At 47.5% G+C, this 18233-nt stretch overlaps 1 protein-coding gene across 1 annotated transcript in view; it reads left to right on the top strand.

The window, feature by feature from the left end:
* Positions 1-3520: 3520 nt before the first annotated feature.
* The window catches only part of MXD4 (MAX dimerization protein 4), an 87798-nt gene continuing 73085 nt past the window's right edge, over positions 3521-18233 (top strand). The window contains exons 1-2 of the mRNA XM_038745571.1: positions 3521-3712; positions 7603-7702. Of these exons, the coding sequence (XP_038601499.1) occupies positions 3649-3712; positions 7603-7702 (164 nt within the window). The 5' untranslated portion in view covers positions 3521-3648. The remainder of the gene's footprint in view (positions 3713-7602; positions 7703-18233) is intronic.

Here is an 18233-nt window from a genome sequence, read left to right as displayed (position 1 = left end):
AACAAAATGCCACTGTTATACTGTAATAGACGCAGTCCCTTTCAGTCAATCGTATTTATTGAGGGCTTTCTGGGTGCGCAGCACTGGACTACTACTACTGCCACCACTACTACTACTATTACTACTACTACTACTGATAGTAATGATGGCATTTATTTTATTTATTATTATTATTATTGGCATTATTCTTTCCACAAAATTCTTTTATGGAATTTTTATTATTATTTTATTATTTATTTTGTGGAAATAATAATGCCAATAATAATAATTCCACAAAATTCTTTTGTGGACAGACCAAACCAGGCCAAAGAAGCAGCATGACCTAGTGGAAAATCAGCAGCGGAGATCGCCCAGCGGGGCCCAGGAGTCCCCCACCTTCGACCGGAGGGGGGATATTATTTCTCTTATTTCTGTTATTATTATTTCCATTATTTTTTATTATTATTTCTGCTTATAGATAAGCAGCGTGGCCCAGTGGAGGGAGCCCGGGCTTTAGAGTCAGAGGTCATGGGTTCAAATCCCCCTCCTCCCCCGCCTTACCTCCTTCCCCTCCCCACAGCACCTGTATATATGTTTGTACAGATTTATGACTCTTTTTGTTTATTTTACTTGTCCATATTTATTCTATTTATTTTATTTGGTTAATATGTTTGGTCTTGTTGTCTGTCTCCCCCTTCTAGACTGTGAGCCCGCTGTTGGGTAGGGACCGTCTCTGTATGTTGCTGACTTGGACTTCCCAAGCGCTTAGTACAGTGCTCTGCACACAGTAAGCGCTCAATAAATACGATTGATTGATTGATTCTAAAGCGCTTAACAAAATGCCACTGTTATACTGTAATAGACGCAGTCCCTTTCAGTCAATCGTATTTATCGAGGACTTTCTGGGTGCGCAGCACTGGACTACTACTACTACTACTACTGGTAGTAATGATGGCACATTTATTTTATTTATTATTATTATTATTGGCATTATTATTTCCACAAATTTCTTTTGTGGAAATAATTATGCCAATCATAATAATTCCACAAAATTCTTTTGTGGACAGACCAAACCAGGCCAAAGAAGCAGCATGACCTAGTGGAAAATCAGCAGCAGGGGTCGTCCAGCCGGGCCCAGGAGTCCCCCACCTTCGACCCAAGGGGGGAGATTATTTCTCTTATTTCTGTTATTATTATTTCCATTATTTTTTTATTATTATTTCTGCTCATAGAGAAGCAGCGTGGCCCAGTGGAGGGAGCCCGGGCTTTGGAGTCAGAGGTCATGGGTTCAAATCCCCCTCCCCATCCCCCCCCCGCCTTACCTCCTTCCCCTCCCCACGGCACCTGTATATATGTTTGTACAGATTTATGACTCTATTTACTTATTTATGTTACTTGTTCATATTTATTCTATTTATTTTATTTGGTTAATATGTTTGGTTTTGTCATCTGTCTCCCCCTTCTAGACTGTGAGCCCACTGTTGGGTAGGGACCGTCTCAGTATGTTGCCGACTTGGACTTCCCAAGCGCTAAGTACAGTGCTCTGCACACAGTAAGCGCTCAATAAATACGATTGATTGATTGATTGATTCTAAAGCGCTTAACAAAATGCCACTGTTATACTGTAATAGACGCAGTCCCTTTCAGTCAATCGCATTTATTGAGGGCTTTCTGGGTGCGCAGCACTGGACTACTACTACTACTACTACTACTACTACTACTACTACTACTGATAGTAATGATGGCACATTTATTTTATTTATTATTATTATTATTATTATTGGCATTATTATTTCCACAAAAGAAATAATAATGCCAATAATAATAATTCCACAAAATTCTTTTGTGGAAAGACCAAACCAGGTCAAAGAAGCAGCATAACCTAGTGGAAAATCAGCAGCGGGGCTCACCCAGCTGGGCCCAGGAGTCCCCCACCTTCGACCCGAGGGGGGAAATTATTCCTCTTATTTCTGTTATTATTATTTCCATTATTTTTTATTATTATTTCTGCTTATAGAGAAGCAGCGTGGCCCAATGGAGGGAGCCCGGGCTTTGGAGTCAGAGGTCATGGGTTCAAATCCCCCTCCCCATCCCCCCTGCCTTACCTCCTTCCCCTCCCCACAGCACCTGTATATATGTTTGTACAGATTTATGACTCTTTTTATTTACTTGTTTTATTATTATTTCTGCTTATAGAGAAGCAGCCTGGCCCAGTGGAGGGAGCCCGGGCTTTGGAGTCAGAGGTCATGGGTTCAAATCCCCCTCCCCATCCCCCTGCCTTCCCCTCCCCACAGCACCTGTATATATGTTTGTGCATATTTATGACTCCATTTACTTATTTTACTTGTCCATATTTATTCTATTTATTTTATTTGGTTAATAGGTTTGTTTTTGTTCTGTGTCTCCCCCTTCTAGACTGTGAGCCTGCTGTTGGGTAGGGACCGTCTCTATATGTTGCCAACTTGGACTTCCCAAGCGCTTAGTACAGTGCTCTGCACAAAGTAAGCGCTCAATAAATACGATTGATTGATTGATTGATTGTTGGGTAGGGACCGTCTCTGTAGGTTGCCGACTTGGCCTTCCCAAGCGCTTAGTACAGTGCTCTGCACACAGTAAGCGCTCAATAAATACGATGGATTGATTTATTAGGCGCTTACTATGTGCCAAGCACTGTTTCAATCAATCAATCGTATTTATTGAGCGCTTACTATGTGCAGAGCACTGTACTAAGCGCTTGGGAAGCACAAATTGGCAACATATAGAGACAGTCCCTACCCAACAGTGGGATCACAGTCTAAAAGGGGGAGACAGAGAACAACACTGTTTATGACTTTTTATTTATTTTACTTGTCCATATTTATTCTATTTATTTTATTTGGTTCAGATGTTTTGTCTTGTTGTCTGTCTCCCCCTTCTAGACTGTGGGCCCACTGTTGGGTAGGGACCGCCTCTACCTGTGGCCAACTTGGACTTCCCAAGCGCTTAGTACAGTGCTCTGCACACAGTAATCTCTCAATAAATACCATTGATTGATTTATTAAGCGCTTACTACGTGCCAAGCACTGTTGTAAGCGCTCGGCCTGCCCGCAGGGAGGCTCCAGGCTGTGGGAGGCCCAGGGCCGGTCCCGAGGCGTCCGCTGGGTCCCGCCGCCCGCCGGTTCTTCTGCCCTTCCCTTCCCTTCCTCTCAGCAACGCGCCCGCGCGGCCTCTCCCGGCCCCGCCATTGGCCCGCCGCCTCATTTGCATACCGGCCCCCCCGCCAATCAGCGCCCGCCGCCTGCTTAACATGCACGGAGCCGGCCACTCGGCGCGCTCGGGGGCCGGGCCGCCACGTGCTGTTGCTAAGCTTCGGCCTGGCCCCCGGCGGCCAATCGGCGGCCCCGGCTGAGCCGTCAACAGCCGCCCCCCCCCCAACGGCCCGGGGCGCGGGCGTGTCGGCGCCCGCCATTGGCCGAGGCGCTGCGCGGGGCCCGCCCCCGCCCCGCGACGATTGGCCGGCGCGGACGTCAGTCAGGGCGAAGTGTCAATTTGAGGCGCTGCGAGAGGCGCCTCTGGAGGCCCAGCTGCCGCCTGCTGTTGCTAAGGGGGGTAGGAGCTGGGGTTGCCGGGACACCCCTAATCAGCATCACAATAATAACAACAATAATAATAATAATAATCCCAATCATAATGGAGTTGAACTCTCTGTTAATCCTCCTGGAGGCCGCTGAATATTTGGAGAGAAGAGACCGAGGTATTGGCCGCTCTGAGCCACTTTTTCCTTCCCCTCTCTTTGTTGTGCCCTGTTTTTCCCGACGCCCTGGAGCCGCTGGCAGTGGGGGGGACTCCACCTCTTTATCATCATCATTATTATTATTATTATTAATACCCCCCCCCCCCCCCGTTGCATCCCCCAGGATCCGGGGTTGGGTGGAGGGGAGGAGGTTTGGTTGCAAAGGAGCAGAGGAAAAACAATCAGTCAATCGTACTTATTGAGCGCCTACTGTGTGCGGGGCACTGTACTAAGCGCTTGGGAAGTCCAAGTTGGCAACATCGAGAGACGGGGCCTACCCAACAGTGGGCTCACCCACCCCTAAAAAGCCAGCGCCCCAGAAGCCAGTGTCTTAGCAAAAGCGAGTGGGGTCGGGCGCTTTGCTCGTCTCTAACAATGTCGGGTCTGTTCCAGTTCCCGCAATAGTCCTCATTTGGCTATTTGCGAAGTGCCCACTCTAATCATCCTCGTTCTGCTATTTGCGAAGCACCCACTGTAATCAGCCTCATTTTGCTATTTACGAAGCGCCTACTATAATCAGCCTCATTCTATTTGTAATCATCCTCATTCTGCTATTTGCGAAGCGCCCTCTATAATCATCCTCATTCTATTTGCGAAGCGCCCACTGTAATCAGCCTCATTCTGCTATTTACGAAGCGCCCACTCTAATCATCCTCATTCTGCTATTTGCGAAGCGTCCACTCTAATCAGCCTCATTCTGCTATTTGCGAAGCGCCCACTGTAATCAGCCTCATTCTGCTATTTGCGAAGCGCCCACTCTAATCATCCTCATTCTATTTCTAATCATCCTGATTCTTCTATTTGCGAAGCATCCACTATAATCATCCTCATTCTGCTATTTGCGAAGCGCCCACTATGATCATCCTCCTGCTATTTGCGAAGAGCCCACTGTAATCAGCCTCATTCTGCTATTTACGAAGCGCCCACTCTAATCATCCTCATTCTGCTATTTGCGAAGCGCCCACTATAATCACCCTCATTCTGCTATTTGCGAAGCGCCCACTGTAATCAGCCTCATTCTGCTATTTGCAAAGTGCCCACTATAATCATCCTCATTCTGCTATTTGCAAAGCGCCCACTATAATCATCCTCATTCTGCTATTTGCGAAGCGCCCACTATAATCATCCTCATTCTATTTGCAAAGAGCCCACTTTATAATCATCCTCATTCTGCTATTTACGAAGCGCCCACTGTAATCATCCTCATTCTGCTATTTGCGAAGCGCCAGCTGTAATCATCCTCATTCTGCTATTTGTGAAGCGCCTACTCTAATCATCCTCATTCTGCCATTTGTGAAGCGCCTTCTATCATCATCCTCATTCTGCTATTTGCGAAGCCCCTACTACAATAATAATAATCATCATCCTCATTCCGCTATTTGCGAAGAGCCTACTGTACTCATCCTCATTCTGCTATTTGCGAAGCGCCCACTATAATCATCCTCATTCTGCTATTTGCGAAGCGCCCACTATAATAATCCTCATTCTGCTATTTGCAAAGCGCCCACTGTAATCATCGTCATTTTGCTATTTGCGAAGCGCCCACTATAATCATCGTCATTCTGCTATTTGCCAAGCGCCCACAATAATCATCCTCCTTATATTTGCCAAGTGCCCACTCTAATCATCCTCATTCTGCTATTTGCGAAGCGCCTACTATAATAATCCTCATTCTGCTATTTGTGAAGCGCCCACTATAATAATCCTCATTCTGCTATTTGCGAAGCCCCTACTCTAATCGTCCTCATTCTGCTATTTGCGAAGCGCCCACTATAATCATAGTGATGTCATAATATTATATATTCCCAACTTGTACTTCCCAAGCGCTTAGTACAGTGCTGTGCACACAGTAAGCGCTCAATAAATACGATTGAATGAATGAATAATAATACGATACGATGGCATTTATTAAGCGCTTACTATGTGCAAAGCCCTGTACTAAGCGCTGGGGCGGTTACAAGGTGATCAGGTTAGCAGCATGGCTCAATGGAAAGAGCCCGGGCTTTGGAGTCAGAGGTCGTGGGTTCAAATCCCGGCTCTGCCACTTGTCAGCTGTGTGACTGGGCAAGTCACTTCACTTCTCTGGGCCTCAGTGACCTCATCTGTAAAATGGGGATTAAGACTGTAAGCCCCACCCGGGACAACCTGATCACCTTGTAACCTCCCCAGCGCTTAGAACAGTGTTTTGCACATAGTAAGCGCTTAATAAATGCCATTATTACTATTAGTGTTATCAGGTTGTCCCGGGGGGGGGGGGCTCCCAGTGTTAATCCCCATTTTACAGATGCGGTAACTGAGGCCCAGAGAAGTGAAGTGACTTGCCCAAAGTCACCCAGCTGACAACTGTGATGATGCTGATGGTGTTTAAGTTGCTTACTTCGTGCCAGGCACTGTACTGAGCGCTGGAACGACCCCGTTGCGTGATCCAGCTCACCGTGTCTGTTTTTACTCTCCCCTCTTCAGCCCCAAATCCCGCACAGTGTATCGGGGGTCTGGGTGAGGCCGTGGCCCACCGTTGGGTAGGGACCGTCTCTCTATGTTGCCAACTTGGACTTCCCAAGCGCTTAGTCCAGTGCTCTGCGCACAGGAAGCGCTCAATAAATACGATCGATTGATTGACGGGGTGATGATGAAGATGGTCGATCCAGTGGTGGGACTTTCTCCCCGCTGGGGGAGAAATAACTTTGCTTTGCTCTGGCTCTGCCACTTGTCAGCTGTGTGACCTCGGGCAAGCCACTTAACTTCTCTGTGCCTCAGTTCCCTCATCTGGAAAATGGGGATTAAGACCGTGAGCCCCCTGTGGAACAACCTGATCACCTTGTATCCTCCCAGCGCTTAGAACAGTGCTTTGCACGTAGTAAGCGCTTAACAGATACCACCACCTCCTCCAGGAGGCCTTCCCAGACCGAGCCCCCTCCTTCCTCTCCCTCTCATCCCCCTCTCCATCCCCACATCTTACCTCCTTCCCTTCCCCATAGCACCTGTATATATGTATATATGTTTGTACATATTTATTCCTCTATTTATTTATTTATTCATTTTACTTGTACCTATCTATTCTATTTATTTTGTTTTGTTAATATGTTTGGTTTTGTTCTCCGTCTCCCCCTTCTAGCCTGTGAGCCCGCTGTTGGGTAGGGACCGTCTCTAGATGTTGCCAACCTGGACTTCCCAAGCGCTTAGTCCAGTGCTCTGCACACAGTAAGCGCTCAATAAATACGATTGATGATGGTGATGATGATGTTGCCAACTTGCACTTCCCAAGCGCTTAGTCCAGTGCTCTGCACACAGTAAGCGCTCAATAAATACGATTGATGATGATGATGATGATGTTGCCAACTTGTACTTCCCAAGCGCTTAGTCCAGTGCTCTGCACACAGTAAGCGCTCAATAAATGCGATTGATTGACTGATTGTGAGCCCACTGTTGGGTAGGGAATTACTCTATTCATTTTACTTGTGCATATCTATTCCATTTTATTTTGTTAATATGTTTGGTTTTGTTGGCCGTCTCCCCCTTCTAGCCTGCGAGCCCGCTGTTGGGTAGGGACCGTCTCTAGATGTTGCCAACTCGGATTTCCCAAGCGCTTAGTCCAGTGCTCTGCACACAGTAAGCGCTCAATAAATACGATTGATTGATTGATTGGTTTTATTTTGGTTTTCCGCGGGTGGAGGCCGGGCGGTTTTTGTTGTTGTTGGGTTTTAGGTGAGCAGGTCCAGCGGGGCCTGGTGATGGCCGTCCTGAGGATGGGGGAGATGAGGAGGAGGAGGAGGAAGGGGAAAGGGGGGAGGACCGCATCCTTTTTTTCCCGTCCCCATCCGTCCCTAACCACTGGGCCTTTTGTCCCCCAGAAGCGGAGCACGGCTATGCCTCCGTCCTGCCCTTCGACACTGACTTTTCCAGAAAGAAAACCAAAGCAGCTGCCCTGGCTAGGAAACCCCAGAATAACAGGTAAAGGCCCCACGGCTCGCCACACTACGTGTTGTGCGTGTGTGTGTTGGTTGGGGGGGGTTGTCTGTGCTCCTGGGGCAGCTGGGTGTTTGGCTTATGTGTGCTGGGCGCATGTGTTGCGTGTTTGGTGTGTGTGCTGGGTGTGTGTTTGGTGAGTGTGATGCGTGTGCTGGGTGTTTGTGTTGTGTGCGGTGTGTGGGCCTGTGAGGTGTGTGTGTGCTGGGTTTGTGTGGTGTGTGTGCGGTGAGTGGGCTGGGTCTGGGTGTTGTGGGTGCGTTGGGTGTGTGGTCTGTGTGTATGGGGTGGGCCGGGTGTTTGTGTTGTGTGGGATGTGTGTGGGCTGGGTGGGCTGGGTGTTTCTGCTGTGTGTGCGGGGGGAGTGAGCTGGGTGGGTGAGATGTGTGTGCTGGGTGGGCCGGGTGTTTTTGTGTGTGTGTGTGGCGTATATGCTGGGTGTTTGTATTGTGTGGGGGGGATGTCCTGGATGTGGGGGGGGGGGGGTGTGTGTGTGTACTGGATGAGCTGGGGTCTGTGTGGTGTGTGTGGTCTGTGTGTTCTGGTTGTGTGTGTGTGTGTGTGTGTGTGTGTGGTGTGTATGCTGGGTGTTTGTATTGTGTGTGGGGGATGTGCTAGGGATGGGTGTGTGTGTATGTACTGGATATGCTGGGGTTGTGTGTGTGTGTACTGGATGTGCTGGGGTCTGTGTGGTGTGTGTATGTGCTGGATGTGCTGGGGTTGTGTGTGTGTGTGTGTGTGTGTGTGCGCTGCATGTGCTGGGGTCTGTGGTGTGTGTGTGCTTGATGTGTGGTCTGTGTGTATGGGGTGGGCTGGGTGTTTGCGTTGTGTGGGATGTGTGTGTACTGGGTGGGCTGGGTGCTTCTGCTGTGTGAGGGGGGTGGTGTGTGGGCTGGGTGGGTGAGGTGCTTGTGCTGGGTGTTTATGCTGTGTGTGGTGTGTGTACTGGGTGGGCTGGGTGTTTGTGTGTGTGTGTGGTGTGTATGCTGGGTGTTCGTATTGTGTGTGGAGGGGATGTGCTGGGTGTGTGTGGTGTGTGTGTACTGGATGTGCTGGGGTCTGTGTGGTGTGTTTGTACTGGGTGGGCTGGGTGTTTGTGGTGTGTGTGCTGGGTGTTTATGCTGTGTGTGGTGTGTGTGCTGGATGTGCTGGGTGTTTGTGGTGTGTGTGTACTGGGCGGGCTGTGTGTTTGTGTTGTGTGTGTGATGTTTGTGGTGTGTGTGTGTGTTGTGTGCGCAGGCGGGTGTGGGTGCCTGGGCCGCGGTGCCGGGAAAGGCCGGGAAAGGGGAAGGGAGAGGAGGCCGGCCGGGGCAGGCAGGCGCGCGTGTGTGTGTGTGTGTGTGTGTGTGTGTGTGTGTGTGTGTGTGTGTGTGTGTGTGTGTGTGTGTGTGTGTGTTGGGGGGCCCCAAGTGGCCCCATGTGGTGGCCCCGCTTGCCAGGCCCGATGGCCGGACCGCTGGCCGGGCAGGGCCTTGCTGGTGTGGCCTGTTTGGATGTCTCATCTAAACAGTGCCACGCGTACACCAGCATCTCCGGCCCGCTCCTTCCTTCTCACCGTCCTCCTCTTCCTCTTCCTCCCTTTTATCCTCCTCCTCCTCCTCCTCCTCCTCCCAGCTAAGGAGCCCCACCCCTGGGGCCTGCACTTTAATAACAATAATAATCGTATAATAATAATCACGCCATTTGTTTAGCACTTGCGTGGCTCAGTGGAAAGAGCCCGGGCTTAGGAGTCAGTGGTCCTGGGTTCCAATCCCGGCTCTGCCGATTGTCAGCTGGGTGACCTTGGGCGAGTCACTTCTCTGGGCCTCAGTTCCCTCATCTGGAAAATGGGGGTTGACTGTGAGCCCCCTGTGGGTCAACCTGATTACCTTGGAACCCCCCAGCGCTTAGAACAGTGCTTTGCACATAGTAAGCGCTTAATAAATGCCATCATTATTATTATTATTATTACTCTGCTCCAGGCACTGTAATAAAGACTGTGAGCCCGCTGTCGGGTAGGGACCGTCTCTATATGTTGCCAACTTGGACTTCCCAGGCGCTTAGTCCAGTGCTCTGCACACAGTAAGCACTCAATAAGTATGACAATTATTATTAATAATTATCTCCTTCCTTCTCTCCTCCTCTTCCTACCTTTTATCCTCCTCCTCCTCCTCCCAGCTAAGGAGCCCCATCTCTGGGTCCTGCACTTTAATAACAGTAATCATATAATAATAATAATAACACTATTTGTTTAGCTCTTACTCTGCACCAGGCACTGTGATAAAGACGGTGAGCCCACTGTCAGGTAGGGACCATCTCTATATGTTGCCAACAGTAAGTGCTCAATAAATATGACAATTATTAATAATTATCTCCTTCCTTCTCTCCTCCTCTTCCTACCTTTTATCCTCCTCCCAGCTAAGGAGCCCCACCTCTGGGTCCTGCACTTTAATAATAATAATAATATAATAATAATAATAATAATAATGCTATTTGTTTAGCTCTTACTCTGTACCAGGCACTGCAATAAAGATGCTGAGCCCGCTGTCGGGTAGGGACCGTCTCTATATGTTGCCAACTTGGACTTCCCGAGCGCTTAGTCCAGTGCTTTGCACACAGTAAGCGCTCAATAAGTACAATTATTATTAATAATTATCTCCTTCCTTCTCTCCTCCTTTTCCTCTTCCACCCTTTTATCCCACTGTTGGGTAGGGACCGTCTCTATATGTTGCCAACTTGCACTTCCCAAGTGCTTAGTACAGTGCTCTGCACACAGTAAGCACTCAATAAATACAATTGATTGATTGATTGATCCTCCTCCTCCCAGCTAAGGAGCCCCACCTCTGGGTCCTGCACTTTAATATCAGTAATCATATAATAATAATAATAACACCATTTGTTTAGCTCTTACTCTACACCAGGCACTGTGATAAAGACTGTGAGCCCACTGTCGGGTAGGGACCGTCTCTATATGTTGCCAACTTGGACTTCCCAGGCGCTTAGTCCAGTGCTCTGCACACAGTAAGCACTCAATAAGTACGACAGTTATTATTAATAATTGTCTCCTTCCTTCTCTCCTCCTCTTCCTCCCTTTTATCCTCCTCCTCCTCCCAGCTAAGAAGCCCCATCTCTGGGTCCTGCACTTTAATAATAATATAATAATAATAATAATGCTATTTGTTTAGCACTTACTCTGCGCCAGGCACTGTAATAAAGACAGAGAGACCACTGTCGGGTAGGGACCATCTCTATATGTTGCCAACTTGGACTTCCCGAGCGCTTAGTACAGTGCTCTGCACACAGTAAGCGCTCAATACAACAATTATTATTAATAATTATCTCCTTCCTTCTCTCCTCCTCTTCCTCCCTTTTATCCTCCTCCTCCTCCCAGCTAAGGAACCCCACCTCTGGGTCCTACTCTTTAATAATAATAATGATATAATAATAATAACACAGTTTGTGTAGCACTTAGCGCCAGGCACTGTAATAAAGACTGTAAGCCCGCTGTTGGGTAGGGACTGTCTTCTTTGGGCCTCAGTTCCCTCATCTGTATAATGGGATTAATGTGGGACAACCTGATTACCTTGTATCCGCCCCAGTGCTTAGAACGGTGCTTGGCACATAGTAAGCGCTTAATAAGTGCCATCATTATTATTATTATTATTAATAATGTCTTCTTGACTGTGAGCCCGCTGTCGGGTAGGGACCATCTCTATATGTTGCCAACTTGGACTTCCCAAGTGCTCTGCACACAGTAAGCACTCAATAAATACGATTAAAGGAATGAATTATTATTATTAGTAATTATCTCCTTCCTTCTCTCCTCCTCTTCATCTTTTTCCCTTTTATCCTCCTCCTCCTCCCCTCACCTCCTCCCAGCTAAGGAACCTCATCTCTGGGTCTTGCACTTTAATAATAATAATAATAATAATAATAATAATAATAATAATAATAATGATAGCGCTATTTGTTTAGCACTTACTCTGTGCCAGGCACTGTAATAAACACTGTGAGCCCACTGTCGGGTAGGGACCGTCTCTATATGTTGCCAACTTGGACTTCCCAAGCACTTAGTCCAGTGCTCTGCACACAGTAAAGCGCTCAATAAATACGATTGAATGAATAATAAAATAATAATAGCAATGGTATGTATTAAGCGCCTACTATGTAGTAATAATAATTCATTCCTTCAATCGTATTTATTGAGCACTTATTGTGTGCAGAGCACTGTACTAAGCGCATTCATTCATTCATGAATGAATGAATGGATGGGTAGGGACCATCTATATGTTGCCAACTTGTACTTCCCAAACGCTTAGTCCAAACGATTGAAGGAATGAATTATTATTATTACATTCATTCATTCAATCGTATTTATTGAGCGCTTACTGTGTGCAGAGCACTGGACTAAGCGCTTGGGAAGTACAAGTTGGCAACATATAGAGACGGTCCCTATCCAACAGCGGGCTCACAGTCTAGAAGACATTATTAATAATAATAATGATGGCACTTATTAAGCGCTTACTATGTGCGAAGCACTGTTCTAAGCACTGGGGCAGATACAAGGTAATCAGGTTGTCCCACGTGGGGCTCACAGTCTTAATCCCCATTTTACAGATGAGGTCACTGAGGCCCAGAGAAGTGAAGTGACTCGCCCAAAGTCACACAGCTGACAAGTGGTGGAGCCGGGATTTGAACCCATGACCTCTGGTTCCAAAGCCTGGGCTCTTTCCACTGAGCCATACTGCTTCTCTGGCACTGTTCTAAGCGCTGGGGAGGTTACAAGGTAATCCAGTTGTCCCACATGGGGCTCAGTCTTCATCCCTATTTTCCAGATGAGATCACTGAGGCCCAGAGAAGTGAAGTGACTCGCCCAAAGTCACACAGCTGACAAGTGGTGGAGCCGGGATTTGAACCCATGACCTCTGACTCCAAAGCCCGGGCTCTTTTCCACCGAGCCACGCTGCTTCTCAAGCGCTGTACTAAGCGCTGGGGTGGATACAAGCAAATTGGATCGGACACAGTCCCTGTCCCAGGAGGGGCTCACAGTCTCATTCCCCATTTTACAGATGAGGGAACTGAGGCCCAGAGAAGTGAAGCGACTTGCCCAAGGTCAGACAGCTGACAATAATAATAATAATGTTTTTTGTTAAGCGTTTACTGTGTTCCAGGCACTGTACTAAGCGCTGGGGTAGATACAAGCTAATCGGGTTGGACGCAGTCTCTGACCCACATGGGGCTCACACTCTCAATCCCCATTTTACAGATGAGGGAACTGAGGCCCAGAGAAGTCAAGTGACTTGCCCCAAATCACACAGCAGACGGTATTAATAACGATGGTATTAAGTGCTTATTGTGTGCCAGTCACTGTACTAAGCACTGGGGTAGATACAAGATAATCAGGTTGGACATAATCCCTGTCCCATGTGGTGTTTACAGTCTCAATTCCCATTTTCCAGAGGAGGGAACCGAGGCGCAGAGAATTGAAGTGTATATATGTATATATGTTTGTACATATTTTTTACTCTATTTATTTATTTATTTTATTTGTACATTTCTATTCTATTTATTTTATTTTGTTAGTATGTTTGGTTTTGTTCTCTGTCTCCCCCTTTTAGACTGTGAGCCCAATGTTGGGTAGGGACTGTCTCTATATGTTGCCAATTTGTACTTCCCAAGCGCTTAGTACAGTGCTCTGCACATAGTAAGCGCTCAATAAATACGATTGATGATGATGATGATGAAGTGATTTAATAAAGCGCTTAATAAATGCCATCATTATTATTATTATTTACCCAAGGTGACCTAGCAGGCAATAATAATAATAATAATAATGGCATTTATTAAGCGCTTACTATGCTCCAAGCACTGTTCTAAGCGCTGGGGAGGTTACAAGGTGATCAGGTGGTCCCACGGGGGGCTCACGGTCTTCATCCCCATTTTACGGGTGAGGGAACTGCGGCCCAGAGAAGTGAAGTGACTTGCCCCAAGTCACACAGCTGACGATCGGCGGAGTAAGCGCTCAATAAATACGATTGGATGAATGAATGAATGTGTGGTTGGGGGCCGGGGCTGGTAAAAAAAAAAAAAAGCAAGAAAGTTGGGGAGGGAAACACCATGGCACAGGGGGAGAAGCAGTGTGGCTCAGTGGAAAGAGCCCGCGCTTTGGAACCCCTGCTTCTCCTGATCAATCAATCAATCAATGGTATTTATTGAGCGCTTACTGTGTGCAGAGCACTGTACTAAGCGCTTGGGAAGTACAAGTTGGCAACATATAGAGACGGTCCCTACCCAGCGGTGGGCTCACACTCCCCGATCCTGGGGATGGCAGGGCACTTCCAGACCCCAGGCCAACTTGTACCTCCTTCCCTTCCCCACAGCACCTGTATATATGTATATATGGTTGTACATATTTATTACTCTATGTATTTATTTATTTATTTCACTTGTACATTTCTATCCTACTTATTTTATTTTGTTGGTATGTTTGGTTCTGTTCTCTGTCTCCCACTTTTAGACTGTGAGCCCACTGTTGGGTAGGGACTGTCTCTAAGTGTTGCCAATTTGTACTTCCCAAGCGCTTAGTACAGTGCTGTGCACATAGTAAGCGCTCAATAAATACGATTGATTGATTGATTGGTTGATTCCCAAGCGCTTAGTACAGTGCTCTGCACACAGTAAGCGCTCAATAAATACGATCGAATGAATGAATGAATGGTACCCGGGCAAGGCCGGGCCCCCAGGAGGGTTCCTGTGCCAGGCTGGGCGGTGAGGAGAGGAGCGGTGTTTAGTTGAGAAGCAGCGTGGCTCAGTGGAAAGAGCCCGGGCTCTGGAGTCAGAGGTCATGGGTTCAAATCCTGACTCCACCAATTGTCAGCTGTGGGACTTTGGGCAAATCACTTCACTTCTCTGTGCCCCAGTTCCCTCATCTGTAAAATGGGGATGAAGACTGTGAGCCCGCCGGGGGACAACCTGATTACTTTGTTCGTGGCTCAGTGGAAAGAACCCGGGCTTGGGAGTCAGAGGTCATAGGTTCAAATCCCGGCCCCGCTAATTGTCAGCTGTGTGACTTTGGGCAAGTCACTTCACTGGGCCTCAGTTCCCTCATCTGTCAAATGGGGATTAAGACTGTGAGCCCCATGTGGGACAACCTGATCACCTTGTATCCCCCCCAGCGCTTAGAACAGTGCTTTGCACATAGTAGGCGCTTAACAAATACCATCATTGTTATTATTATTATTTGTTACCTCCCCAGTGCTTAGAACAGTACTTTGCACATAGGAAGCCCTTAATAAATGCCATTATTATTACTATTATTTTCTGTCTCCCCCTTGAAGCATCGTGGCTCAGTGGAAACAGCCCGGGCTTTGGAGTCAGAGCTCATGGGTTCGAATCCCGGCTCTTCCAAATGTCAGCTGTGGGACTTTGGGCAAGTCACTTCACTTCTCTGGGCCTCAGTTCCCTCCTCTGTAAAATGGAGATGAAGACTGTGAGCCCCCCGTGGGACAACCTGATCACCTTGTAACCTCCCCAGCGCTTAGAACAGTGCTTTGCACATAGTAAGTGCTTAATAAATGCCATCATTATTATTATTATTATTATTATTCTAGACTGTGAGCCCATTGTTGGGTAGGGACCGTCTCTATATGTTGCCGACTTGTACTTCCCAAGCGCTTAGTCCAGTGCTCTGGGCCCCGCAGACTGCGGGCGACTTTGTTTCCCCGGCCTGGCAGAGTGAGCTCGGGTGGGCTGCTGCTGATGCTGATTTGTGTGTGTGTGCGGAAGGTTTTTTCTTTTAAAGCAGCGTGGCTCAGTGGAAAGAGTGCAGGCTTGGGAGTCAGAGGTCGTGGGTTCGAATTCTACTCAGCCACTTTCATACAGTCATTCAATTGTATTTGTTGAACGCTCAGTGTGTGCAGAGCACTGTACTAAGCGTTTGGGAAGTACGAGTCGGCAACATCTAGAGAGGGTCCCGACCCAACAACGGCTTCACAGTCTAGAAGGGGGAGACAGACGACAAAACAAAACTGGGAGACAAGTGTCAAAACAATCATCATCATCATCAATCATATTTATTGAGCGCTTACTGTGTGCAGAGCACTGTACTAAGCGCTTGGGAAGTACAAGTTGGCAACATATAAAACCATCAGAACAAACAGAATTAAGGCACATCATTAACAGAATAAATAGTAAATATGTACAAGTAAAATAAATAGAGTAATAAGTCTGTACAAACATATACGGGTGCTGTGGGGAGGGGAAGGAGGTAGGGCGGGGGGGATGGGGAGGAGGAGAGGAAGAAGGGGGCTCAGTTTGGGAAGGCCTCCTGGAGGAGGTGAGCTCTCAGTAGGGCTTTAAAGGGAGGAAGAGAGCTAGTTGTCAGCTGTGTGACTTTGGGCAAGTCACTTCACTTCTCTGGCCCTCAGTTCCCTCATCTATAAAAGGGGGATGAAGACTGTGAGCCCCCCGTGGGACAACCTGATCACCCTGTATCCTCCCCAGTGCTTAGAGCAGTGCTTGGCACCTAGTAAGCGCTGACCAAATGCCGTTATTATTATGATTATTAAAGAGACAGTGGCATGGAGCTGGGAACGGGCCAGCCTCTTCCTGGAGGCCTCTTCCAACTTGGACTTCCCAAGCGCTTAGTACAGTGCTCTGCACACAGTAAGCGCTCAATAAAGACGAAGGCCTCCAGGAGGCCTTCCCAGACTGAGCCCCCTCCTTCCTCTCCCCTTCCTCCCCCTCTCCAATCAATCAATCAATCATATTTATTGAGCGCTTACTGTGTGCAAAGCACTGTACTAAGCGCTTGGGAAGTACAAGTTGGCAACATCAATCAATCGTATTTATCAATCAATCGTATTTCCAACTTGTACTTCCCAAGTGCTTAGTACAGTGCTGTGCACACAGTAAGCGCTCAATAAATAGAGCGACATATAGAGACAGTCCCTACCCAACAGTGGGCTCACAGTCTAAAAGACTCCACCCCACAACCTTACCTCCTTCCCTTCCCCACAGCACCTGTATATATGTATATATGTTTGTTCAGATTTATTACTCTATTCATTTATTTATTTTACTTGTACATATCTATTCTATTTATTTTATTTTGTTAATATGTTTGGTTTTGTTCTCTGTCTCCCCCTTCTAGACTGTGAGCCCACTGTTGGGTAGGGACCGTCTCTATATGTTGCCAACTTGGGCTTCCCAAGCGCTTAGTACAGTGCTCTGCACACAGTAAGCGCTCAATAAATACGATTGATTGATTGATTGATTGAATGAATGAATGGACCTTAGTGCTCCTCAGAGGCACCAGGACAGGGTGGAGAGAAAGGAGAGAAACCTTCTTACCCCCGCCCCCGGACAAACAAGCCACATGTTTGGGGGGTTAAAACCCAAACTTGGGCACTTTTTTCTTTTTTTTTCTCCATAAATAATAATATTGATGGTATTTAAGCGCTTACTATGTGCAAAGCACTGTTCTAAGCGCTGGGGGGATACAAGGTGATCAGGTTGTCTAAAAGACTGTGAGCCCACTGTTGGGTAGGGACCGTCTCTACATGTTGCCAACTTGTACTTCCCAAGCGCTTAGTACAGTGCTCTGCACACAGTAAGCGCTCAATAAATACGATTGATTGATTGATTGATTAATCCCCATTTTACAGATGAGGGAACTGAGGCACAGAGAAGTTGAGTGGCTTGCCCAAGGTCACACAGCTGACCATGGGAGGCCTTCCCAGACTGAGCCCCCTCCTTCCTCTCCCCCACTTTCCCTCCGCATCCCCCCCCCCGTACCTCCTTCCCCTCCCCACAGCACCTGTATATATGTTTGTACAGATTTATTACTCTATTTATTTTATTTGTACATATTTATTCTGTTTTATTTTGTTAATATGTTTTGTTTTGTCATCCGTCTCCCCCTTCTAGACCGTGAGCCCGCTGTTGGGTAGGGACCGTCTCCATATGCTGCCAACCTGGACTTCCCAATAATAATAATAATAATAATGGCATTTGTTAAGCGCTTACTATGTGCAAAGCACTGTTCTAAGCGCTGGGGGGGGGGGATACAAGGTGATTAGGTTGTCCCTCATGGGGCTCACAGTCAATCCCCATTATCCAGATGAGGTAACAGGCTCAGAGAAGTTAAGTGACTTTCCCAAGGTCACACAGCAGACTTGTGGCGGACCCGAGATTCAAACCCATGACCTCTGACTCCAAAGCCCGGACTCTTTCCACTGAGCCACGCTGCTTCGTGCCAAGCACTATTGTAAGTGCTGGAGTTAGTGTTGGTGGAGGCTAATAATGACAGTGGTTAGTAGTAAATAAGTAAATAGTAAAATAAATAGAATAAATGTATGGAGCGCTTACTGTGCGCAGACCACTGTACTAAGCACCTGACAGAGTATAATATGACAGAGTTAGTGGACATGTTCCTTGCCCATAACTTGACTCCTCTGACTGTGAGCCCACCGTTGGGCACACACGTTGCCAACCCGCACTTCCCAAGCGCTTAGTACGGTGCTCTGCACACAGTAAG

The sequence above is a fragment of the Tachyglossus aculeatus genome, chromosome 4 (genome assembly GCF_015852505.1).
Source record: "Tachyglossus aculeatus isolate mTacAcu1 chromosome 4, mTacAcu1.pri, whole genome shotgun sequence".
Lineage (NCBI taxonomy): Eukaryota > Metazoa > Chordata > Mammalia > Monotremata > Tachyglossidae > Tachyglossus > Tachyglossus aculeatus.
Note: the sequence above shows the minus strand (reverse complement) of the source record. Positions and strands in the feature narration are given on the sequence as shown.